The sequence below is a fragment of the Rhinolophus hipposideros genome (genome assembly GCF_964194185.1).
Source record: "Rhinolophus hipposideros genome assembly, chromosome: 3".
Lineage (NCBI taxonomy): Eukaryota > Metazoa > Chordata > Mammalia > Chiroptera > Rhinolophidae > Rhinolophus > Rhinolophus hipposideros.
Genome location: NC_138049.1, coordinates 18,253,111 through 18,280,939, shown reverse-complemented (window position 1 = coordinate 18,280,939; position 27,829 = coordinate 18,253,111). Strand labels below are relative to the sequence as shown.

The window sequence follows — 27,829 nt, the reverse complement described above, 5'->3', positions numbered from 1 at the left end:
ATATAAACTAAATAGTCTTGAAAGAAAATAAACATAGGTAATCTCAGTAGATATACCCTAAATAAGTTAATAAAGTGAGGAGACACTCGATTTCTAAGGAAATTTGGGCATAAATGTTTGCTCCGTAAGGCACTGGAGGGGTCACGTGATCAGAATCGTCATTCACACCACTCACAGAGCTGAAAACATCCCACATGTCGAAAATATGTCCTTGGAGGAAACTGTTCTTCAGATAGTGTTTATCAGGGGTGTGGAGTCTAAGAGCAGGTTTCCAGGAGACAAAGGTACCAAAAGGGTTGGAAGGGGAAGACCTTTAAGAAAAATGGAATGTTGACAGGCAGAAAGTTACTGAACAATTTCATAACAACAGTCCCTTGAACAAAGGACCATTACACCGACAATGGAGGTTAAATTTTATTTCTATTTTGCAAGAAAAAAGCATAAGCTCCAGTACAAAAGATTTGGTTTCAACATAACAAAATCAGTTTCAATGAACAACATCAGTCTTGAGAGTCACTGATATTAAATAAGGAAGTAGGATCCAAGGGCCGGTGTGGGACTGTCAAAGATGATAGTCCCTGAAACGCTGACTGAAGGCAAGGGAAGGCTAGAGACGGCACCTTTGGTCCCTGCCATGTTCTCCTGCTGCTTTCCGTATGTGACACCATCTGCTCTATAACCCTGTAACACCACATACCTATCGTGAGACTTGAATCCCCTTTGGGGTCATCAATCACTCATAGTCCTCCCTCTAATGGAAGGCTTGTAAGGGGTTCATTTTTTTCTACTCTACACGTCATAACATTCATATGGCTGCACAATGTAACGGAAATACACGGAGATTCTCAGACATTTGACACAATTTTATAAAATACAGAGTTAATTGATCCTACTTTGAAGAAACATTATTGAAGATTAGATTTCCTTTATCAGAGCAGCCAGGCTTAATGTGTATTGCTTGTACTGTTTTAATGACGATTCATTTTTATATTGACATGCCAGTTAAAAATTATGAAATGGCATATTATTGTGGGATTTTGTTTAAATTCTAGAAAAACTGAAAGGTACTTTTTATTCAATTCAGCTAAACCTGAGGTCACTCCGCATAGGTGATTTTTACATTTCTCAAAGGTTATCCTGTGGTTTAATAAACATAAAGAACTCTAGCACATAAATGTTGGGAGAACTAGTAAATGAAAGCAGGAGAAGATTTTAAAAACACAATTTCTTCCTTTGTCCACCTGAAAGGGTAGCTTGAGGCGATGATTAATCTTGCATTGCTAAATTCAGTTCCTAAGTATTTTGATAATAACTGTTAGGTTTAATTAATTATTTGTAAAGTATTTGTGGTTTACATGTTGAATTTGTCATTTCAAGAGTTTTTAGTTTGTTGTTATTACTGTGTTTCCCTGAAAATAAGACCTAGCTAGACCTAGCTCTAATGCATCTTCTGGAGCAAAAATTAATATAGGCCCAGTTTCATTTTAACTATAAGACCAAGTATAATTATAATTATAACATAACATAATATATAATACCAGGTCTTTTATTAATTTTTGCTCCAAAGATGCATTACGGCTAATTGTCCCGCTAGGTTTTCTTTTTGGGGAAACAGGGTATGTGATATGAAAGAGACCAATCCCTAAAATCAAATGCTTGGACCTTCTGCCGAGAGCACATATAAAAAGAGAAGCTAAAACTGCAATAAACAGTAAAGCTGTCTGGGTTTCAAGCAAAAGATTCTGGAATTAGGTATATGTATTTTACACTGTATATAAATAAATCTTTTCAGTCCTATAAGCTCACCTGAGTCACTTAACAGAGAATGGTTCCTCCATCCAAACACATTTAAGCTAAGAATTGGAACTACCTCATTTTTTTCTCACTGTTTCATTAGGACAGCACCCATCTAAGAAGAATGATTTATAAGCACAGTTATATTTCTGAGAATATAAAATGATGGAAGAAGGAAACAAAAAAGTCCTTTCTTTGCAGCCAAGAAGACATGGGGGTTAGATCTGTATTTGTTTGGAACAATTATTTGAAAGAACAGCCACAATCATTTTGAAGAAATAACAAATGCCTGTAATATATGGGGTTCTGTAGTATAAACAATGTTGACATCTTCTGTTGAGAGGCCAAAGTGAACAAAACAACAAAAACAAAAAACAACCACATTGTTACGTCCTATGGCTCAGAAATTAAATAAATCCCCAAATTTCAACTTCCACTAAAATATTTATTTAATTGATGACAGCTTACAGAAATAAATAAGAGCAGTTTTCCCTCTAATACAGATAGGCATATATATATATATGTGTGTATATATATATATGTATATATATACATACATACATATATATGTATATATATTTTTTTTTACAAAATTGAAGCATATCAAATTGTTTTCCCTAAAACATAGCTCAGAAAGGAATACTAAGAAACAAACAGAAATACTGAAATATGCTCAGAAATTACAACTACTGACCTTCTGAATCTCAGTAGGACAGATGAGTTAGAAAAACAATGTGAAATTTGGAGTCAGGGTACCCGAGCTCCAGTATTTAAGTTGCTACGTCTCATAGGCATGTTTCTCAATAGTTCTGAACCTCAGTTCTCTACGTTTAAAACAGGAATGATGATGATTATATCAATTTCACAGGACTGCTGGGCAAATTAAACATGTGAATATACAGGAAAGCTCTTTATAATACATTAAAGAGCTACAAAATTAATAGTTCTGTTTAATTTCATATAAAAGAATCAATGCATATCTCCTTTAACTGAAGAACAAGCACCAAAAATGTGTGTGTATTTTCTTCAGTTGAATTATGTCAAACCTAGAATAGGAAAATGCACCTGAACTGAGCACCAAAGCCTCTCGGACAAATGTGATCCAGGGGATGTTTCTATTACGGTTTTCTGGGTAGCTAAGGAGACGCTAATGAGTCCTGAGGGTCATTAAAATTTTGAAGGCTCAAAGAAAACAGAACAAGAACATTTGTATTGCATCGAACAGCTAGGATACAGTAAGCTCCTCCTTAGTTAGAAATTTCAAAGTCCATTAATTCTTCACAGAAGAAGAAACACTATGTTATTATCACTTGCAATTATTTGCTTATGTAAATATGACATTCTCTTGTTCCAAAGATAAAGTACTAGTTCTTGAGAGAAGTACTGGTGGAAGAAAATAACAAACCCTACCATAAATTTAGATATTAGTGGTTAAACGTCTGCTACATGAGAACATGGGAAAAGAAAGAAGACATCAGTATAATAATGATTTTAAAAAAGCCTGCCATTACTTCCATGTTATAATGATAAGAACTAAAATTACAAAAATTGCAGTATTTACAGATACATCAATCTTAAGATATGTAAAAAAAATAAATAAGAAAAATTAAAAGTAGAGAAAGTAGTTTAATTTTAAGGTAAACATTAATATACTGAAAAATGCAATTTAAAGTTAACTCCTTACACTGAAACAACTTGTAACATGTAATACAAACATGAAGTGATCAGTGTTTCATTTTTTTTGTAGCAAGATACAGAGAAAAGAAATCATTGCCTAATATTAACTTATTGTTAGGAGTTGTATTACTGTAAAGTTACTATGTATGGAGTTACAGTATAAACCTACTTAAATAATTAGGAGTTAATGTAATTCCCCATCTACTTAAAATATTACTAGCAAGAATTGGTGACTCATGTGCTAGATACTGAAGGCCCTTCCAAAAATGAGATTCTGTTGGTTGAATAGAACAGGTCATAGAAAACTGGTCTAGCTTTCTTTCTTATTCCAACTCTTTTTAAGACTGAATTTATCAAAAGAAAAGTACACATTACCTTTATTAATTCCCTCCAATTTAGATAATCTTTGGAACAAAAATAAATGTTTCATTAGGAGTGAAAAATTAAAAATCTTTATAGATCTTCTGGAAACAGTATATTGAAAAGGACTCAATATCTACCAAGAAAGAAAGAAAGAAATTCATCCAACTAAGAATAGTATGTACTGACATCTACTGGATATTTTACTTATAACTTTGATCTACAAGCTATGAGTTTTAAAATACATTAAAGTTTGCAGGTTGAATCAAGTGGACTTCACTCAAGTTCTTCCGTTTCTTTGGTAAAGAGGTCTGCCAGGTCAGCCACAGTCAACACAGAGGCCTCTGAATGCTTCACCGACGAATTTGTGTGACTGCAGGATTTTCCAGGTGAGCAAGTCAGAAAGAAACCCCAAGAAACAAATGATTAAACTTGTCATATAGTCTAGTCTTAAATTCTAGTTCCTAACTTTTTGTAACTGTGCCATAAGTAACTTGCAAAAGAAAGTGATCATTATTACATCTTGTTAAAATTAGTTGAAGACCTGTATATATTATTTTCAGGCTTTGTTATAAAATATTTTTGCTCTGCAAAAAACACAGAAACAAAAGCCTGCCAACTGCTGCTAAGGCTCTCACCTTACCATTTGCCTTCTTACTAGCCAGTTAATTTGTTTCAAGAGCATTTCAATAGCTCTTCTAATTGCTATTTTATTGAGGCAGCTTAAATAGTATGCTGAATTCTGTTACATATAGAAACAACATCAACAACAAAAGCCTCATGTTTGAGGCAAAAAACTCTAGTGGTAGCATCTTTCCTTCCTTAAACCACCAATGGAAGATGATTTCCAGTTTCAAATTGCTTCCCTGCTATCCATGCACAGTGTCCCTTTGGAAATAATCCCTTCTAAGGAAACCATCTCACACTGTTAGTATCTTCCAATCATACCTATCTCACAAGGATGCAGGAGGTCAAGACGTTTGTTTATATTTTCAAAATGACTTTAAAGAAAATAAATTATGGAATACATATTAGGAAGTTTTATGATTCCAAAGTTGAGTTTTTAAAAGTAAGGTTGCTCTGTTCTCTTTGCTCTGTTCTGCTTTGGAATTAACGCCACAATTGCCAGCAAAGTGTTAAATTCAGCTCTTCCTACCTGAGTGTGACTAACACATGCGAACTACAAAGCAGTGCTGTAGGTTGTTTTACAGATGTCAGACTAAGGCTTTTAGGTCGGGCATGAAGACAGATTTCATTTGAAAAGTAATCCAACATGGCAAAGATCTGTACGATAGCTTAAGTATTTTTATATATTACAATCTCTGTGTTATTAAGTCAAACATGGACTGTCCAGACCATTCACTGGAAAATTTTGGGGAGGTAAAATGTCATATCTTGCTTTTAAAAAGTATCTGCCCTTCTATCTTTTGGTAGACTTGGTGGTTATCTCAATAAAGAAGTTTGAAGCAAACCACCTTACATAAACAGGAAAACTTCTTCACTGACTTGGAGTAAATTGTTACCTACCTCCTTTCAGCAGTTTTCAGCATTGCTTGCATTCTTTCTTCTATTGTTGCTTTAATTAAGAATCTGTGTACAATAGTGGGTCTAGAAGATATGTAATAATTGTAAATTTAACAACGTCTTAAAACAAATGAGAACAATCTCCATTTATTATATGCTCTATATTCATCAGTTGGTAGCCAAGGTACTAACTAACCAAGGTGCTGGGGGTGGGGGGGTGGTCAGCAGTGACTACAACAATTTAATCTCCGTGAACTAACATTCTAATGAGGGCAGACATGCAATAAACACACACACAAGATGTAATGAGGTTAGGATTTCAAGGCGGGAATTCCCGCCCGTACTCAGGAATTTTTTTTTGTTTTCCCATTCCCGAATCCTGATCTATAAACTGTTTTCTGTTTTCCATGATGAATCGTTTTCACAAAGTGACAGCTGATACTACCAACCACCTGAATTCAAGGAGCCGATTTTCCCGATTTCCCAACCAACTTTTCTCGGGATTCAGGAACAGAAAAGTAAAAAAAAAATTCTCGAGAACGGGTGGGAATTCCCGCCCGGAAACCCTAGCAACAAATAGGAAAAATGTCTAAGAGATACACTGCGAGTAGTACGTTTATTTCCCATTGTGGGTATAACTGGGTTCAAGGAGCTAATTTTCCCAATTTCCTGACCAAGTTTCTCGGGATTCGGGAACGGGAAAGCAAAAAAAATTCCTGAGAACTGGCGGGAATTCCCGTCTGGAAATCCTGAGGTACAGGTAATGCCAGGAGGAGGCTGATGTATTAACTGAAACACAACTGATGGGAGTGAGGCCTCTACATAAAGGAGTGGGAGAGCATGCAAACAAAAGAAACAGTAAATAAACGCAAAGGCCTAGGAAGAGAATATGCTTGGCACAAGCTTAAAATGTTCAAGGGGCAGGAAGGAGGGTAGCATGACAGAAGCATACTGTAAATGAGGGGCGGAGAGGTGAAAATGAGATTGGAGAGGTGGGCATAGCTCAAATCACGTAGGATCTTGTAGGACATGGCAGAAATTTGGATTATATTGTGGCTAAAATGAGAAGCCATCAGTGGCTTTTATGCATGATTTGAGTTATATTTGATTACACTTCAGCAATCCCTTTGGCTGCTGTTAGGCAGCCTAAGTAGAGACAGAGAAGCCAACTGAGAAGTTCTGCAGTCGGCCAGGTGAGAGGGTGGGTTGTGCCATGGTGGCAGCGAAGACAGTAAGCAGTCAGTAGACCTGGAGTTCTTTTGGAGGTAGAGACTTAAAGGATGGTTTGGATGTGAGGTATGAAAAGAGAACTACGAAAGGGTCCTGGATTTCTGGTCTAAGAAACTATGGATGACAGTGCCACGTTGTAAGGTAGGGGAGGGGGTGGGGTGGGAGTCCAGTAGGAATACAGCTTTGTTTTCCCAGGTTAATCTTGAGTTTTCTATCCAAGGGAGGTGCCGATTCCACAGATACATGTGCAGAGATAGAACTGGAAATTGCATGTGGGACAGGAGCTAAAGGGACATGTCTGGGCTGGGCGAAAGACATTTGACAGTCATCCACATATGAGCTCAACTAGGGGGTACACACAGAAGAAAAATAACTCGCAGGGACCATGGAAAGATGTAGGTCATTAATGACACCCTGAGTCCCACTTCAGTGGCAAGGTGGGAATAAAAACCCAACCAGAAAGGTCGAGAGATAACGGAAGGTAAGAAGTGGAGTGGCAGGTAGAATGTAGGGAATGACTATAAAGATAGATAATATTAAGGTATATTTATGTGGGGAGATATGACAAGAGGAATATCCTTGAGAATATGAGAAAGAATGGGACAAATGGAATGGCTGGCTTTTGAAAGACAAAGGACACTTCTTCCATTATAATAAAAGTGAAAAATTATACTGTGTCTTCCTGCCTATTACTGCACATGAACTATCCATGCTCCTCCCTGAAACCAGTCTCTACATAAGGCTTCGACCTCTTCCTGACTCAAGGATATCATTCCAGCATTCTCCCCACTCCCTTGCTTCACTAGTTTTTCTGTCTCTAATGAATCATGGTCCTATCTCTTCCTTTTTTCTGTTCTTTGCAGCAAAACTCCTCAAAATACTCATCCTACCGACCATATAGAGGACACCATGCATTGTGGCTAAAAGCATGGATTGTGGACGCAGCGTGGCTGTTTGCAACCTGCCACCACTTTTACCACCATGTGACCTTGGACGAGACACTTAACCTCTCTCTGTTACATAAGTGTGTGCTAATAAATAAATAAAGTCTTATTCTCTTACACTCACATCAGGCCACTGCCTCCACCACTCTACCCCAATTGGTTCTGATCTCCACGGTACTCAATCTAATGATCAATTCTCAATCCTTACCTTACTGACATGTTGAAAGTGGCGATCATGACACAACTGATCATATCGTCCTCCTTGAGTTACATTCTTTACCTGGCTCCCAGGACACCTCTCTCTTTGGTTTTCTCCTATTGCATTGTTTGATCTTTATCTGTCCCCTTTGCTGGTTCCTCCTCTTCTCCCAGAGCCTTTCACTTGGGTGTGCTCTGGAGGTCAGTCCTAGGCCCGCCTCACTATCTACATGCATTCCCTAGATAAGTCTTTCAGTCTCGTGACTTAAAAATACCATTACATGCTGGTGACTTCAAATGTATCTCTCTAGCCCAGATTTTTCTACTGAACTCCAGGCTTCTATACCCACTTATGGAATAGAAATCTCCATTTGGATGTCTAGTAAAAATACCAAACTTATATCTAAGATAAAGTTCTGTCTTTCCCTCATGAAATATATCCTCCGTGTAGTCTTCCCCAGCTCAACAGAAAGCTACTTCATCCTTCCAGTTGTCCAGGTCCCAAACCACGGTGTTGACCTTGACTCTCTCACATGCCATGTCCAGTCTGTCCACAAATACTACCTTCTACCTTCCAAAGAAGTCCAGAAGCTGACCCTTTCTCAACATTTCCCCTGCTGTTAACATGGTCCAGGTCACCTTCAACTCTCACCAGGATTACTGCACTAGCCTCCTAACTAGTCTCCCTGCCTACACTCGTCCTAGCTTCCTTTCCCTGCAGGCCCAAACACAGCACTCAGAATAGTTCTTGCAACACTTAGGTTAGATCACTCACCCTCCTGCTCAAAGCCTTCCAATGGCCTCCTGGGCGTACACAATACCCCCTCCCTCGCCAGCCCCGCCTCCCAGCCAAGACCTCTGACCTCTTCTCCTGTTTTTCTCCTCTTTGCTCACTCTACTTCAGCAACTCTGGCTCCTTCAGCAACAGTCCAGACTTAGGTCTGTGCACTGAGTGTACCATCTACCTGGACATTTTTCCCTACGGATGAACGTATCTGCATGGCTTTCTCTCTTTTCTATTTGTTCATGTGTTACCTTCTCCATAAGACCTTCCATGCCTTCCCAACAGCTACCTGCACTCTTCACCCTCCTCACCCCACTGTACTTTTCCAGCTCCTAAAACAGTATGGATTTTACTTATTATGTTTATCGTTTACCATCTGTCTCTCTACTAACCCTTACAACTAGAATTTTAGCTCCATGAGGGCATCTCAAGTACCTAGAATGGTACTTGGCAGACAGAAGGTGCTCAATAAAAATTTATTGAGTGAATATGGAGATATCAACCCAGATGGACTGTTTAAGCTGGTGATGGAAGAAGAGGTCCTTCCAATCTGATTGTATCTGTTTTCCCTGGGAGGCGACTTCGTCGGTGGGGTTGAGGGAGATGCAGGAGACTTGAGATATTTTCGTCAGGAAGCAGAAAAGTCTATTTACTAGGGAAGTGTAGTAGGAGTGTCCAGTAGTGTTAAATGGCCTTTTTAGACTTGTGGCCTTACATCTGAGAAGAGTCCAGTGTATGCTTTAGAAAACATTGATGAGACAGGAAGTGAATGTTTAAAAATATAAGACAAAACAACGATGACAAAAACCACACACAAAAAAACCCAACCAACCTAACAAGACATAATTGCATTTTAAATGATATGTGACAGTACCTTAGTACATACAAGCTTGCATTTATTACAATTATATTACTTTGTCATACTTTGCTAAGGGTTTGTTAGGTGAACATGTCTCTCTCTGGCTTAAAATTAAAAGCCACCATTTGTTCTCTCAGCTGTTGCTTACAGAGCACTCCATATTTCTGAGAATGGCACGGAACATCTCATCTCCTGCCCTCTTCTCATATTTTATACTGCGGCAACTGCAAACTCTGTACAGTTCCTAGAAATACCATGCTGTTTGTCTCCTGTGTTTCTGAACACGGAGACTGTCTCTTTGGCTGCGTGAACACCACTTTTTGTTTTAGCCCAGCTTTGAAATAATTATTCCTTCAAGATTCAAAGTAATGAAGCTTTTCCTGACTCTCTAGGGCTCAAACTGATCATTCCCTGATTTTGTTACCCTGGCACTTTCATTACAATTTTGCACTCTCTACTATGATACATTTAATGATCTGTTTATTGTACTACATGTGACCTCATTGGGGGAAAAGATTGTCTTAATTTGCATCTTCAGTACCCAGACAATGCCTGACATAGAGTAGGTGCTCAATCACTATTTATTTTAGAACTTAGTATGGATGCATTTAAAAAGAAAAAAACATTCAAGGCATCTAATACCCAGGAGGTAATACATCTGAGAGGCCTTGTAAGGATAACGGCCCATTCTGACATTTGAATAGAAGTAGTACGGACTACATAATATTCACTGTTAGGTTTGCTCTGGACCTCGAACTAAAGCTAATTATCTCTTAGAAGGGACCTGGAGGGTGGGGGCTATGTTTTTCTAAGAGGAAGAATTTAAAAAAGGAAATATTTAATTTTGGTCATGTATGAATTATGCCTTCTTTTAAATATAGGCTACCTGAAACAATCAAAAATCAATTCTTCTCAGAGTTATGATGGATGCCTTCAATTCTGCAGTTATCTTAAGTATTTTAAGAAATTTTGATGAAGTGATCAGGGTAGTTTGTGACAGAAGGAAGACCAAAATCTGGGAGAATTTGGGGGTTTGTTGCTTGGAGGGGAGAAAGGGTTGGAAATCTCTGAAAATGTCATTTGGTGAAATAAGAATATTTGAACATGTAATAAATAAGGAAGAAATTAAAAATGAATAGGTTATTACGACGAAGAATTTAAACACTGATTTGTGTCTTAGAAACTTGAAGCAATCGCGACGGATGTTAACTGAAGTCCTTACTTGGTTTGTCCAATTCGGTGCACCCTTCCTATGGCCTGAAGCTCATGGGCAGGGTTCAGTATGGGCTCCACCAAGAGAACATGAGTCGCTTCAATGATAGTTAATCCATTAGAACCTGTGTGCAGGGGCAGCAGCAAAATATTGATTTGTGGATCATGTTTAAATGCTGAAAGGTTCTCCTAAAAAAGAAAGGTACATATTCATTTTAGCTGGATCAGTTAAAAATAAGAGCAGTATATTATAGCTCGTGTTCATTATGCCTAACGGTATCCAGATCACTGTGAAAGGCAATAGCTAAGAAAGTTCAATGTAAAATTACCAATTTTAGAAAATGTAAACTTGTTGCTTGACTTCATGAGGAAAAGTGTCACTTAAGCTCTCTTGTTATTTATAATATACAGTGGAATCACAAGATCCATGTGTGTGATGCATGCAAAATAAACTATATGAGCTTAGAGGAAAAAGAGAGAAAGTGAAGAATGTGTTAGTGAGTATGAGGCAAGAAACATAAGTCTGCTCAATTTTCACTTGGGTCTTTTTTTTGTGTGTGTTTGTCTCTTAGGGTGTGCACCTGTCATTGGGCTGAGTGTGATGCAAGGACAATTTGACCACATGCAGTTTTGCCTGATGCAGTATCTTTAGAACCTAAATCTAGGAGCATGAGACCCCTGTCCATTCAAACAGTATGTCAGAGGCCATCTTTTGCTATAGTAAAGAAATGGACCTCAAGTGAGAAGAATCTTGCTACCGGTATAACTGAATAGAAAGAAAATAACTAGTTTCTCTATTTTGCTTTTGAATGTTAATTTTATAATTAATCAAGACACAAGACAATAAAGGCAAGTGAGCTAACAGACGTTTCAATTTGCCGCTCAATCCACTTCAGAAAACATGAGTAAAATCTTCTTGACATACCTGAAATGTTTTGACACGACTGATCTGTGCAAATTTCATGTTGTTGTCAGTGAGAGCTTTGGAAATAATATCTAACACATCTTGCCACTAAGAACACATAAAACAATAGGAAAATAGTTACACATAACTGTCATACAGCAAATTTGAAAAGGAACTAAATCAAAATAACTTTTGTACATCAGAAATAAGTAAACACAAAAGCAAAATCTTTAAAGGAAGTACCATCAATATTATTTAGCTCTATCTTGAAACAGTAGCGTTTTTTTTCCTTTTCTTTTTTTAAATCAAATGATGGTTATAGATAGGGTAAGAAACATGAGCACCTTTGAGAAGTGAATTAAGATAGATATCATAGAAAATAAATAATGGACTGCTTAATGGATGTGGTCACTTATCTTTTAAACCTGAAAACTAGAATCTTTACTCAATACTCTCAATACTTTATTTAGTCGATTCCTTTTCTTATTCTTAAACAACCAACTTCATTTGTGAAATGAGACTTTCAAGGTTATAGATTCTAATTAAAAAATATTAACATAAGAAAATCCCTAAGTAAAATTAATATGAAAACATGAAATGTAGCTAAAGAAATTGTCTTGTGGAACATCATGAAATTTCTCTAAAATAATTCTCTCCTATAGACATTAAAAAAAAAAATCTGGCAGGCCAAAATCTATCAGTAATTCTAAATCTCACCTATATTATAATAAACATTAAAATTAGTTCTCAGATATAAACTGATTAGAGAAAGCCAGTTTGTGTTATTATTGAGGATGGAAATACTAATTATACCGTTGAAAAAACGAGTGCTTTCGCCCCTGGATCTCTAAGCTGGATCCTCATCAGAGTTCTGACCACAGCTTCCACTTTTGTAGAATGGCTGCCCTTTGAAAACGGAGAATAAAACATATTACCAAATAAAATCTAGTAAACAATGGAATGGAAAACCAATATAAAACACTTTTATTATCAAAACTATATGACAGGTACATATGCGTTTATCTGTTTTTATGTTTTATTTGCTAGAGATTTCCTTTAGCTTGAAATTGTAGAAGTTATGGAATTTACACTCTGAGAGAAATGAATGTAAAAGCACACCAGGAAGTCATCCAGTGATATGACCCTGAAGATAAGATTTTTTTCAGTTAAGTGTTTACATTTGTAGTTATAAAATTTTGTTGATAGGCAGAATTTATATTCAAAACCATCATTCACTTCAGACATTATGGCACTGGAAATGTTAAGAATACAGTGAATCAAAATTTCAACGCAAGCAAACACTGAAGGATCCAGTCCACGAAGAATCTTTTCTTACAATGGCATTTCGAAGGACAATGACAAAGGTACAAATGACATCCATTGAAACTGAGCAGATTTACACGAAGCTAAAAATAAATACTTAGGGAGTGCTTTTTGCATAACCATTTCCATCAGAAGAGTAAGGAAATGAGGGGAAAAAAAAGGAGAAATGAGAAAATGAAATAAAGCAAGTGTTCTTAAGAGCCTTCATTGAGAAAGTTTAGTTGTCTACTATGCCCTAGAATGCTCTGGGAGATGGTATGAGGTGGGTGTAGGATTTTGAGTGAGACAATTCTAAATTCATTGCCAGTTCTGCATCTCACTGGTCAAATTCTAACCTTTGTAAGCCTTAGTTTCCTCCTCTGTCAAGCAGGGATGATAATATTTAATATTTCCAAAGGTGGTTGTGATGGTTGAATGAGAAATGCATACAAAGCATTTAGCCCAAAACCTGGCAAACAGCAGACATTCAATAACTTATCTTTCTGAGACATTACAAATGAGCATGATAATGGCAGACTATTCTACAAGGGAGGCAGATCTAATCAAAAACATAAAAATATTCCCGCAGCAGCATTATTCTTCTAATACCACCCCTCCTCATCACTTTTATATGAAAAGGCACTCGAAGGTAAAAATATAACAAAACAAGAAAGAAAGCTGTACTAATTTCAAGTTAGCAAGACAGAATTATGGGAAAGTTTCAAAATTCTCATATTAAAATACTGACTCTACATGTATTCCTCTGGACATGCAGACTTCGGATTATATTTGAAAGGCTAAAAAATATAAGGAAGCTACTTCAGTCTAAAAATTATTTTAATAAGAGCAAATTTATCTCAAATAAAACAGAAAATTAGCATAAAGTGATCATTTAGGAGTTTAGACAGAAACTGCCATGTTCCTTGCAAGGTCTTATTTTAAAACAGATATGCAAATGGAACACCAGGATAACTATGGACCCTTCAATTTATTAAGCTGCTTCTTATAAAAGTTACAAAGAAAACAGAACAATCTTTTATAAGCAACACTCCAAACTGGAGTGCTAATTCTATGCACTAAAACCTTCCCTTTTATCAAAGTCTGGCCAGTTCAATGGTAGCTCTCAGTGATGCCTTCCAAATGTCACAGTTCTGAACCATCTGGTCCCTGTCCAGTTACTTCCCACCGTGAAAGAAAAGGAAGTCTAGAAATCCAAAGCTCTGCTTGGCAGAACCCACATAGGCAGTGAGACGACCTTAAATACCCTTTTCTTCCAGAAGCACAGCAAGTGGCTACCGAGAACAAGAACAATGGAGAAAGAAGGGGGTGCCCCATATGTAGCTGTGGCTCTTGGTTTGAGTATGCATTCCCTGCATAATTTTTGAAAACAAATCCAGTAAATGCACAATCCCTATGTTAGACCAATGCGTTAAGGCAGTTTCTACAAGACAAAAGATTTTATATTTTAGACCGAAGACATTTAAATTATCATAAATTATCATTAAAAATGTTGCTTCAAATCACAAGGTGCTATGTTGAAAATCCACTGTCTCTAGGAGTCTATCTTCATAAGAATTCATAATTTATTGTTAAATGAAAAGAAAATGTTACATACAACAAAGGATTACTTATCTAAAGGGCAACACAGAAAAAGGAGTAAACTGCAGAGAAACTGAATAAAGTTAGGTAAGGATCTGGTTTCTGTCCTATTTGCTACATATATCACAGGCACTTTTTTGGGTAACTTTTATAAAAACTACAAAAAAGCAACATATGTTTACGGGACAACAAAGCTAACAGAAATATACAGGATTAAAAATTTACACCTGTTTTTTATGCCCCAACCTTTGTAAACCACTAAGAATCTGGCATTTATCTTGTTAGATCTTATGCGTTTTGGAAGCCTACATAAAAATGCACACACAACCCACCAACATTTTATAACATGGCTTTTCATTTAACATTGTATTTTCGCCACCTTTTCATGTAGGACCTTTGTTATTTATGTCACTTTAACGGCTGCACAATATTTAGGGAACAACAGTTTATTTACTTATTAATATACACTTATACTGATTTCATTCTTTTTTGCCACTGCAAACAATACTTGAGTGACTCCAGCTTTGGGAACACGTATAAGTATTTTTGTTGGGTAGGCATTTCAAAGTAGCATTACTGGCCAAAGGTTAAAGAAACTGTAGATATTTGGATTTTGGTAGATTCTCTAAACTGCCCTCTAAAATGCTAAAACTTTTAGCTATCAACAATTAAATTGATAACATGTGAACACCTGTTACAATTTCATTTACTGCCAATCTGATAGGTGGAATGAAGAACCAAATTTTCCTGCATTTTCCTGAGTGAGCTTGACTATCATTTGCTGGCCATTTAGAATTCCTCTGCTGTGAACTGTCTATTCATATCCTTTGAAATTTTAAAAAAACTGGCTTATTTTTTTCTCACGTATTTGTAGGACTTCTTATATACTGTACATGTTAATTTTTTTGTAAATATTTCCCTACCTCGGTAGTCGTTCACATTTAATTGTGGTAAACACTATAATGTAAGCAAAAGTGCTATATTACAGTAACTCACAAATGCTTGATGAATTGCATCTGGATTTAAAAGGCTAAGTATTCTTCAACTTTATTATTTTACTGGATTTTTCTGTGCTTGACATGAAATTTGTCTTTCATAAGAAAAAGATGAGAAATTTTACTTGGGAGAAGAATAGCTTTTCTTCAATTAATTGCCTTGCCATGGTTCTATCTAGTATGATTTCATATGATAATTATATCATACTTCAGAGTACTCACCAGTCAATATATTGTTGGAAAACAAGGATCAAATGGCATTTATTGTATATTGCCTAGAGCCTGGCATGGTCCTTTGTACACAGTACCCAGGCAATAAGTTTATTTAACGTAAAAAAATTAATTTACTTTTAGTGTTCTTGATCCCAAACATGACTGAGAAAAACAAACGAATGAACAAAATAAAAATAAAAGGTTAAACTACAATTAAAAAATTTCAACATTTTTTTTTCTTTTTAATTAAAGTTTATTGGGGTGACATCGACATATGTTTTAATCATGCAGAATGATCAACAACAGGCAAATAAAATCTTGCAATTAATCTTTAGCTCTTCCACCTCTAAAGATTAGAGAGACTCAGATGAGAGCAGTCGTGAAAGACGGGGTTTGATCTAACACACAGCAGGCTATAGGTGGGTTTGGTGCTTAGTATTCTATAATAAAATCACTGGAACTGGTCTTAAAAGAAGCTATCAGTTGGAGGGTGGAGTCATCTCATTCAGTTGATCAACACTGATTTTTTCCACCTACCCATCAGCAGCTACAGGGGAACTTAACAAAGTCAGCAAACCCCACGGGGTTCTGCAGTGAATATTATTTATATTATAATATTGTAAATACTGTTGACTGATTTTCTCTAGATACAGAAGACATGTCTATAATGAGATAAAATGTAAATGTTTAAAAATTATAAAAATGATATAACACAAATCAGAATGTGGAGGAGAAGAAAGACTGAAGAAGAATAGATGCAGTAATTCCCTCATATTTTAAAGTGAGGAGTCAACATACATTGTCTAACGCTAGTATTTTGAGAAATAAAATTTACGAATATTATTGAAAGTCATGTAGGTGATCTCTATAACTAAAACCAGAAATGGCTCACGGTGGCAAGGCAAGGAAGGGATATCGGAAGAGAGCATTACTTTACATTGTGTGCTTTTGTGTGAATTATTTCTACTACACATAAATATATGTTTTGTCTGCCCTTATAGATGAACAGGGCTTTAGGGGAATGGCTGGGAGGCCTGTAATTCTTGGAGTTTTTACACTTATTACCTCAATGATACAATCGAGATTGTGCTGATCACAGTGCACTGGTCTTCTAACCACGGAATTAGGCTAGTCCTGCACGCTATTGTTCCTGCGTGGCTCTTGCTGCTCTAGGGTCAAATGGATGCCTAACTGTGCTACCTGCCAGGTGATGAGTTTCAGCTTTATCAGAGGCGGGAAATCACCTCTGAAACAGAGCACAGGTCATATTTGAATCTTCCAATTATTTCTTGGATTTATTTTTGCAATCTTTTAAACATACTACAAGAATGAAAGGTCTTGAGATACTTTAAAGATTCATCTTGCTGAAGAATATCACTTTAAAAGAAGGCAAATTTACACAGCTTAGCTCTCCCCCTTCCTAAAAGAGAACTATGTTCTCTAATCAGTCATATGACCACCTGGATTATAACTTGGTGATAGGTAATAGATTTTTCTTTACGTTTCCTCGGTAGTTTGTAAGTTGCAAATACTTTGAATGTTTCCCATTATTACTCAGTTCAGAAGAAGTCATTTGCTGTCTTAGTGTTTTACGACTTTCATTACTTTTATTCTGCCCTTTCTTTCTGCAGTAGAGCTAACTCTCTCAATGTGTCTGTGTTGTTCATAGTACCTTCAGCTAAGACCTGTTCACATTGTATTGTTTCTGTCTGCACTTGTTCACCATGCTAAAAACCCACGTTGGTAGTGACAGATACAGCTTAGTGCAGTATGCAGCTTGTATGACTGTCTCATGAAGCAGGAATACTTTTCAAGCAAATGCCTGGGGCAAGTGCTGGGTTCGTTAAGCATTCACATGTCACTTGAATAAGGCTCAGTGGAAACTCCACGTAGGCGGTGGGAAATCTTAGAAGTGCACAAGGCCACCAAATATTACCCTGTTCTTTTAAACACTTTGCATACGGATTTCAAAGAGATAAGTTGTAAGTGCAAAAATTTTTAAATTTTATTTGGACCCAAAGGCTTTGAGGGATATTATATGTAAATAACATTCAATCCATCCATCCATCCATCCACCCATTCCCTCACTGAGCACTGTTACATGCCGGGCATTGTCCTAGATGCTGGGGATCACAGTAGTGAATAAAAGTCCCCACCTCAAGCACTTTCCACATTTTAATGGAGTTTACACTCCACGAAGTATAAGTTCTTCATAAAGGTAATTTCATAAAGATGATTTATGGCTTATTTCTTAGAAGTCTCCATGGCATGTTAAATTGATTGCAAACTATTGCTAACTTCAACACTAGACTAACAGTTCAGAATTGCAAGTCTAACTTGGCCAATGAATACATTTTTTTTTGTAATTACTATTATATTTACTCATGACATTTATAACAAAAGTACACAATTGCATTTTAAATTTACTATTAATGTTCATGTACAAGTATTTTACATAAAATATTTAGATAAGTATATTTAAATATATTTACCAAATTATTTTATGCCAACTCTAAACTCAGTCATAATTTTCCAGCTTTTCTCCACAAGTTTATTTTAATTATATTTAGAAAGTACAAGACAGACTTCATGAGTCACCTTTTAATCAACTGAACAACAACAAAAACAAAAAGAAAGGAAGCAACAGGATTCTACACGTAGTAGAATTTGACATATGGTATTTCTTCTCTGGGAGTTTGAATGCAGAAACAGTATATTTTTTTCTCTATGAAAAGACTGCATAAAACATCTCTATTATCAATAGATTTACTTGTCAAAAATGCAGATTCCTAGACTGGATCCCACATCTCATGAATCAAAATTTATGGGAATGGGCCCCAAAATAAATCTTTATTTTAAAAAGTAGGCCAGCGAACGGACCCTCAAAAGTGGGAAGATGAAGCATTGTGCCTGTGTGTGGAATGGCAGGAAGGAAGCTGTTCTGCTGTGGCTATATCCGTGTGGTATATTTTCTCCTGGACAGAAACTTCTCATGACATAAGAAGCTTGTCCATTACAGGGTCAGGGTTTCCACTGAGAAAAATACTTTGTGTGAAACCCAGCCAAACTTAGGACACAGAGAACATGCCACGTGGGGCATATGTTCTGCCAAGAGGCCTACTTCACCGTCCAAAATGCCTGGCAGTTGTCAGAACTTGCAAGGGGAATTTTGTTTACTTTGTGAAATGCGCAGTAGGTTCCAAGGGTCATTTAGGAATACTGTCACACGCATTTGGGTGGATACAGCCTTTAACTTAAATGCATCCACCACAGAGAACATTGTGATCTCAGCGTCCGTTTTATTTCTATGGTCAGTCAATAGAATTCCTTACATTGTGAAAAATCAGTAGAAAAAATGTCTTATGTTATTTAATACTATTTTTACGTTCTCCAAATATCTTTTATCTGAGATCAGCTATATAATTAAGCACTATATATGATATTATACTGCTTAGAGTGAATAAGCATTTCATATACTACAAAAATTTTAATGAAATAAAAAAATTACTTCTCAGGCTTGTTTAACAAAGATCAGAGATTTGATAATTAACAATAAAACGAAAAACGCCCTAAGTTTAGGAATAGTATAAACTGGCATTGGCAAAATTTCAAAATTATGCTTTCACTATTCCCATGGAGCACTGTTTACTTTCTGTCCGACCCCTCCCTCAATTCCAAGATAGATGATATGACCATTTAGTAGGAGAGTTTTAGATCGCCAGAAAAGTGCAGTGAGAGTCTGAGAAAACAATAAGCAGATGCTTCAAAGAGAAGGTGGCAGACACTAGGGCAGAAATATGACAGAAGTAAGCAAAGGGGACAGGCACAAAGAGGCAGAAGTGGCAGACACAAATGGTTCCAGAAAATGCAGTGAGAAGCAAAAGTAAAGGCAGCAAAAAGCAAGGTGAGAATGTGGAAGAGGGATAAAACTTGTATGCATAATAGGTACGACATTCAGTCATGTGTTTCCCCGAAAATACTGTATTTCCCCGAAAAGAAGACCTAGCTGGACCATCACATCTAACGCATCTTTTGTAGCAAAAATTAATATAAGACCCGGTCTTATGTTAAAATAAGACACAGTATTATATTATATTATACCCAGTCTTATGTTATATTAAAATAAGACTGGGTCTTATATAAATTTTTGCTTCAAAAGAAGCATTTGCATCAAAAGAGCTGATGGTCTGGCTAGGTCTTATTTTGGGGGAAACACGGTTGTTAATAGAAAGGAAACACAAGTATATATGCATCTATGACAAAAGAGGAATTAATATTAGTAAATATTGTAATCTTTTATGTTTTTCATAAGATGCCTCATTAGTTCCTGGGTTCTTCACTCCTCATGAAAGATAGGAAGAAGTCAGAGCATAATAACCACATTTGTACACTGATATCCCTTCCCCAACAGGACAACAAATGTAACTGTCCTAATCTCTCTCCTGGTGCCCAGGAAAGCTGCCATAGAATAAACAGGTGTGTGGGTTGGACGAGCTCCGTGACTCAGTTTCACAGAGGCCGTGCTGTTTACTGGTAGCCACAGCAATCACTTCCTAAACCTCACTGCATGGAGCCTGACACAGCAGTTCCTTCTTATGCTTGTTCTCTGTACTGTGAATGCTTTCATCTGAGTCAGCAGCCCTTCTTAGCTACGAATGCCATCTGTGGCCCTTGGGATGCCCCAGCCAGAGGAAGAGATAGAAGAGAAAGAAGAAAGGGCTAAGAAAGACTCTTTTTATGGGAAGGAAAGGGAGAGAAAAACTGCAGGAGTGGGAAGAAAGGGGGAGAGGACGACTCAGAAGGAAAGCCGTTCTTTGTGTGGTGAGTAGGATAAAGTATAACCAACTCTAGATACTATATACTGTCCACTCAGACAACCCATTCAACACGGAGGTCTCACTGCTCATCTTTTAGAACGTTTTCTCCACCACCTCACTTGCGTCACCCACTTCTGCAGCCACATCTGGAGTACTGAACCTGCAAATGACTATGATCTCCTGTTCTCTCCTAAGAACACCTACTCTTAGGCTTCTTTGTTCCACAGTCCAGCCTTCACCCATTACTTGATTTCAATGAGATCGCTACTATCTCTCTCTACATCAACACTCTCCATGACTTTTCAAGAAATTTATAGATTATCCCTTCTCTCTCTTCTATCTTCAATCTATCCTTCTTCACTGGAGAGTAAACATGCTCAAGAATCTTTTTATCTTGAACAAAATACCACCAAAAGAAAAAAACACCAACTCAACACAAAAGTCTTTCTGTACTTCGTTATCTCCTGCTTACAACCCTCCCTTTTCTACTTCACAACTACGTTTATGAAAGAATTGGGCATTTTTCTCTCTCTGCTTAGTCACTTCCTATTCATTCCTCATTCCCTCCCAATGAGCATTCTGCCTCTAGGTTTCCGTGTTGGAAGAGCTCCTTCTAAAGTCATCAATGACCTTCATTAGCCAATCAGTCCATGCTGTAGCTGAACCACCTTTAGCCTCACTGGATACGGCTGATAACTGCCTCCTCCCTCACCGAAGCAGCTTTCCCCGCGGCCTCCGCTCACAGCATGCTGTCCTGGACTGCCTCTGTGGCTAGTTGCTTCTTCTGGGTCTCTTTTTCCAGCTCTTCTCCCTTTATTCCACCTTTAAAAAGCTATAGAATTCTGCAGGACCTGATCTAAAGCTAACATCTGCTTCTTTCCTTAGGTAATCTCATTCACTCTCATGGCTTCAAAGATCACTTATGCCAATGACTCTGATTTTACATCTCCAGCTCCACATAGTAACACTTTGCTAGATAGTTCTACTTGGATGTCTTAGGCACTTCAAAGGTAGTATGTCTAAATATCCCCGTCTTCCACATATTTTATATCAGTAACTGTACCATCATCCACCTGATGTTTCACAACAGAAACTGGAGGGGTCACCTATGAAATCTCCTTCATCACCCCTCCAACATTCTCTTGCTAATCTAACTTTAAATATCTCTTGAATATATCCACTTCTTTCCATTGCCACTGGCAACAATCTAACCAAAGCCACTATCACTACTGCTGTAGCTTCCTAAACTGGTCTGATTTTTTTCTACTTTTTCTTTTGTATTCCTGCTAATCTAATTTCCATACTGCAGCAAGAAGGATCTTTTAAAAATCCAAATCTGATCATAATACTTCTCTGCTTATAACATGTAATGGCTGTTTATATGAAAAGAAAGTTCTCAAATATTCAGATCGCCCTTTAACATCTGGCCCCTCCTGGGTTTCCAGACTCATTTCATCCCACTCTCTACACTATAGTCACTCAGTTCTGTTTGAGTTCCTTCTTGTGGCAGACCTTTCCACATACTGTTTTTCTGTCTGGCAGCCTCCTCCCTAAAAGATAACTTCTACCCTTTACCCAGGTTGGCTAATCCATTCACCCTTTAGATACCTGCTTAACTGTCATTCTCTCAGAGAAGCAGGTTTGATGTTCTTTTGCAGTGCTTCTCACAATTATACTACTTTATAATTATACTGACTGTCTAATATCTGTGCTTCCTGCCTCAACTCCAACTCCTCCCCCATTGCTACACTATAAAATCCATGAGGGCAGCAATCATATCTCTTTTATTCATGAGTTGCTTGCATCTGTGAGGCCCAGCACACTCCTTGGCACACAGTATGTGTCTCATGAGCACGTACAGAAAGAATGAATGGATGAAAGTTCATTCCAACTTTGGGATTCTGTTTATCTCAACACACTAGAGCAAAGCGACTGATACTTTCCAGTTGTACTGAAATAACAGGCGGGACAAATAGCACTAAGATAGTCTTTAATTCAACTGTGTTTTCTCGGGAGGGGGGCATGCTAACAACTGCCTAACATCTGAACAACATGTAGTTAATTCTACCCACAAAACACAATCCTTAAACATAAGTGAAAAGAGAGCATCAAGGATCCAGAAGAAGGAATTAATGAAAAAGATTTGACCACGTCTTGCTTAAGAGCCACTGTACCATTCTCTCGACTACTCCTTCCGGCGCCTATTCCCTATCACATTCATATATACTGACCTGTCCTTTGTCGAAGTTTGGTTAGGTTAAAAAGAAAAAAAAAAGAAAATAAAGAAAAAAAGCATGTTTAAGGAAAATAAAGAAAAAAAGTCTACTAAAGGCTTTTCATTAAATAAATGTCCCTTAGGCAGACAGTCCAATTACAGATCCTGGTTGGATTTCAAATTATAGTCACATACTGTTTTTCTGTCTGGCAGCCTCCTCCCTAATTTCTTAAAATTCTGAATGAAGCATGGGAAAAAACACATATAGGAAGATAAAGCCAAGTTTCGGCTGTACACTGAAATATCAACCCATACCATTTAGAAGTACACTGCCTCCTTGTGACAGACATCACTAACTTCAATACCCAACCTATGTTCTCCTTCAGTTTGGCTGGACATGTCCTTTTCTCCTGATATCCAGGGCTAAATGAAAGAATGAAGGAAAAGCTTTCTTTAAATAAATCTCTAGTTTAACCAGAACTCTGTAGTAGACAAAAACAATATAGAAAATAATAGGGAACTGGAATTCTCCTACGTTACCTTTCTGCCACAATGGCATGACTCTTGCTAACGATGATGGAAAAAGTGTTCTTGTGTTCCTCCCATAAGGAGAGGGAGGAAGGTAAAGCTGAGCCCTTCAGGCAGTGTATCCACAGGCAGACAGCAGTGGTTTCCACCTGTTCACTGTGCCAGCCCGGTTCTGATTTTGATGATTTCACTGCCAGATACCGATTCCTATAATACAACACTGACTGCTTCTACGCGTTCTTAACCTACCTTCACAGGGATGTCCTCCTCCTGGCTGGTTTTCTCTGAGGTGAAGACATACGAGATTTCTTTGTGAGATGTGGTCTGGCGGCAAATGGCACATTTAATGGAGCTTCTGTGAGACCCCACGCTATACTGTTCGATAATAATTGAAATGCATTCATTACAGAAACAGTGCCCACAGGTCAAGACTGCCCACTAAAAAGGAAAACACACAGAACACACCTCAGTGAGATGCTAGCAGAGATGCCTTCCAAATATACATGCATAAAAGGAGAAGACAGTCATAATTTCACTTCCTAAATATTTCATGGTATTAATATTCTTCAAGTCATAAAAAAGGTAGGTTGTACTTTAAAATTAACTCTTTTTAAAGTCTAACCACAGTAAGCTTTCGATTTTTAGTTCTGCTCACCCCAACAGTGGCACACAGTTGGTCATCATTATTTTAGGAGAAGTTAGTGTTATCATTTCAGTATTTAGGAAAAATGCAAACTACTCCTTCAGCATTCTAATGGCAGACATAATACAGGGACTAAGAACAACATTATTTTGGAGAAAATATCATACTCAATATACTCCATACAACTTATTTAACAGATTTACATTTTCACATGTTAAAGCATTTATTATACAGAGAATGAGATGGACTAGTGTCTCAGATTTATTTTAAAAGTAGTTCTTTTAAAATTTTAAAAGTAGTTCTTTTAAAATAATGAATCTGGGAAAAAAACTCCCAAATAAACAAATATATTTTTGAAAACCCCTTGACTTATTTTAAGAAAAGGACAATAATCCTCTCTGGAGCATCTTGTGGGGACTTCTCCCCTTTTGGCAACGGGGGCACATAGAGGAACATTAGATTTAATCCAGGTGTCCGTTCTAAAAGCTATAGAATCTTACGCTAACAAATAACTGGCAACAAATAACTACAATAAAAACTGAGTGATGCTGAGTGACGAGGCTCCAAAGCCCTCAGCTGTGTTTTTCTAGGATCTGGACGTGTATGGACTAGTATGGAAAGGTATGTGATGGGCCTTCCCGAGGTGCTTTGTAGGATAAACTAAAAACCCTTGGAAAAGAACTCACACTAAGGGGAAAGAAAATGCAGCATATGAGCTTCCCTTTGGAAAAGGGGTGTCCAAACACAAACAGCCGGGCCACTCACTCAAGGTGAAGTACGAATTACCTCACCTGGTTTATTTAAGTAAACTAAATATATTTTTGGAATTTGCTGCGGGCCAATTAACAATGGATTGTGGACCGCCGTTGGCCTGCGGGCTGCAGTTTGGACACCCCTGCTTTAGAACAATGACTGGGAAGGTGGGGAGGCTATCTGGGTTTACTGGCAGGTGCTGTTCAGGCCGCTAGCAGGACTGTGCCAGAGTCCTCAGGAGCTGAGGCTGCAGGAAAATGGAAGAACTGTTTCGCTAGCATTTTTGTAGGCACAGAGAGGCCCTATCCTGTGCATGTCCAGTGCCGCAGGGCACTTCCTCCACTTGAGAGGATTGGTACCGCTCGTGAGAGCTCAGAACAGACAAGCTGAGGAGCAAGACAGGTCCACCTGCAATGGAGGAGAAATCGGAGGCCTCTGGCACCACAGCATCAGGACAAACGGGAAGCTGACTGAAAAGGCCTGAACAGAAGAGAAACGGCCACGCCTGTAGGACAGCAGCCAGTGTATGAATTATCGCCAACACAGTCTGTACATGAGGACTGGAGCGGAACTAGGAGGCTAAAGGGGAAAGATCTAGAATTCCTGAAGATCTGGGATACAAACAGTTAGAAAAGTAATACTTTGTTACTCTTACTGCAATCAATATGTTCTCCTAAGTGTAGGCGAGTCAGGTTACATAGTTACATGAAATAATGTACATGAAAGAACTTTAAAAACCGGCAATGTTAGGACAAAATTAAATACCATTTCTGAGACAATCCAGCAGCATGAATCTCATCCAAACTAAAAGCAACTACTTACATCATGATCCTTTCCAGTTTTATCATAACTTCTATCACATTTTTATTACTGACTTTATCAGAAATCATCAGTATCTGTACATTACTATTCTTCTGCTGTTTCCAATGTAATATCTATCCCTTTAAGATTTATTATCAATAAAGTTTCCTTTAAAATCACACCTTCTCCATAAATTATAGAAACTAAAAGATTCTTTCTGATTGTTGCTGGACAGAATGTAGAACTCATATATATTTAACTTTCTACTCTCAGTTCCATTGGGGGAAAAAAAAACAAATCCGAGAATACTTTTACTCATTTAATAGTAATTCACTTGTCTTTCAAATTTGAAAAGCAATGAATATTCTGATATCATACCTACTGATTTATCATACAAAGTAGGAATTTATAGTTTCATAAATCACAGTTGGTAGGATAAAAGTAATCTCTGACAAAAAGTAATATGGTGCCATCAAGTTTTCGGACATTTGTATACTAATATTCACAAAGAAATATATTTAATTGCTATAATGGTCTAAATTCACCTAGGATTGCTGTTATTTGTACTTTAAAGCCTGGCATTGGATATTAATAATGCTAACTACAAACTATGTTATTATACCTTAGTAATACTTAAGTAAGTGTAGGTGTGCTATATTATATTTTATGCAATTACCAAATAACCATGTCAAACCAACAAAGTCAAATTATTCAGACCCAATCTTGTGACTGGAAACAATATTCAAAACTACGCATCTTTAATGAAGACGATGGGGTTATCCTAGAAATATGGTTTTACCTATCACTTAAGGAAAAACACTAGTCAAATATAATGTGGCACTGAGCATATCATTAACCTTTGGCCCTACCGTTAAGTGGAGATAATATTTGCCTTACATACAAAGCTGTTGAGAGAGACTGGGGGCAGGGGATTGAGAGAGAGGCTGTATGTAGAAGCTTTTGAAACTTTTAAGTGTTTTGTAAATGCATGTGATTGTTATTGTAATTTCACCTGTTTTCCCAGCTGCCGAGCACAGATTGGACAAGGTTCTGGATTAATACCTCCTGACGTTTTGTCTTGAGACTATTCAAAAAAGAAGAATTGAAAAATATTATTGGTTGCATTTGAAAACCTGATACGTTTTACAACTCATTTATAGGAGTAAATGCTGGCAACCACAATTTAAATAACCGGATAATTGAGATGACCTAATAATTTATATATTACCGAACACTATCATTCCTGGGATTCCCAAACATATCTTACAGTTTCAAATAAGAAATTAAAAAAAAAATCTACGTATGCATTAATAAATGCATACATACATACATATATAATATATATGTAATATATATTATATAATGCAATCTTTGCCTAGAGGTATGTTGTAATACATCCACTATTCAAGCTTTTGACCTGCAGTCTGTTTACACTGTTGTACATTTTACAGTGTACACTTTTATATAAAAATATCTGTGCAACATATTTTCTATAGACATCACCTTTTTGAGATCTGTGTACCTGTTGTAGACATAGGTAGTATTCTGACTCATACAATTAACACAAACAAATAAAAGATTGATTAAAATCATCTGCACCATTAATTATGGAACAGATTAAATGGAAGAAGTCACTCAAGTGGTTTAGTGATAACATGGCATGGGAAAAAGTAGTATCTTTTAAAACAATACCTTCTCCAAGTTAGTTAGGTAAAGAAGCTGCCCAAGTTTTTTCTGAAGCTGTGAAGTAGCAACAGCTTTATCATTTAGTAGCTTTATCCGATTCTGTTCTACCTAAAAAACAAAACAACTTCTTTATTCTCTCTCAGAACGATTGTAAAATTATATTAAACATGCATAATTAATACTTCCTCAATAATGTGTCCTCTTTTAAGAAAATTCATTTACATGTGAAAACTCAAATTTGCAAAATGGATACTAGATAATATATTTCAAAGGAAAATATATACATTTTTTGCTTCATAGAAGACAAAATTCAATGCAGAATTCTTTTAAATAGAAAGCTTCTCTCTACACTTCATGTTGGATAAAAATCAGCCCAAATTCTATTTGTGCATCATTTTTAAGTAATACATCATGTGATAAAGAAAAATGAAATGATATGCTTCTCTGGCCAGAGTGACTTTAAGAAATCCAAAGATTTCTGGCCCCCTGCAGTAGAATACAGTAGACAGAAAAGGAGTATAAAAATAAGGAATTTGTTTTCATGGGGAAAATTTACTGAGAATTCTATTTTAAAAATTAAGTGAAATAGTACATAATGAATAGTATATAGTATATGAATAGTATATAATGAATATTTCTAAGTTTTTCGAAGTTATAGTCTCCAAGCTTTATAGAAAAACAAAGATTTAAAAGATTAAACACACATAAGGAATAAAAATAAATTATAAGGAAAATAGTATTTTTCAATATGGAAGTGAAAAGGTTGATGAAGTTACTTTTTAATTCTGAGA

General features: G+C 36.8%; 1 protein-coding gene across 5 annotated transcripts in view; it reads right to left on the bottom strand.

Annotated features, from left to right (window-relative positions):
• Window positions 1–2,373: 2,373 nt before the first annotated feature.
• Window positions 2,374–27,829, bottom strand: part of SHPRH (SNF2 histone linker PHD RING helicase) — a 74,504-nt gene continuing 49,048 nt past the window's right edge. For 3 of the 5 annotated variants that reach the window (XM_081044610.1, XM_081044611.1, XM_081044612.1), the window contains exons 23-30: window positions 27,045–27,146; window positions 26,365–26,436; window positions 23,405–23,593; window positions 12,300–12,392; window positions 11,508–11,594; window positions 10,593–10,771; window positions 5,359–5,439; window positions 2,374–4,204 (exon numbers count right to left, since the gene is read on the bottom strand). In XM_081044610.1, the coding sequence (XP_080900736.1) occupies window positions 4,108–4,204; window positions 5,359–5,439; window positions 10,593–10,771; window positions 11,508–11,594; window positions 12,300–12,392; window positions 23,405–23,593; window positions 26,365–26,436; window positions 27,045–27,146 (900 nt within the window). In that variant the 3' untranslated portion in view covers window positions 2,374–4,107. The remainder of the gene's footprint in view (window positions 4,205–5,358; window positions 5,440–10,592; window positions 10,772–11,507; window positions 11,595–12,299; window positions 12,393–23,404; window positions 23,594–26,364; window positions 26,437–27,044; window positions 27,147–27,829) is intronic. The other 2 variants (XR_013993095.1, XR_013993096.1) reach the window with 2 other exon arrangements.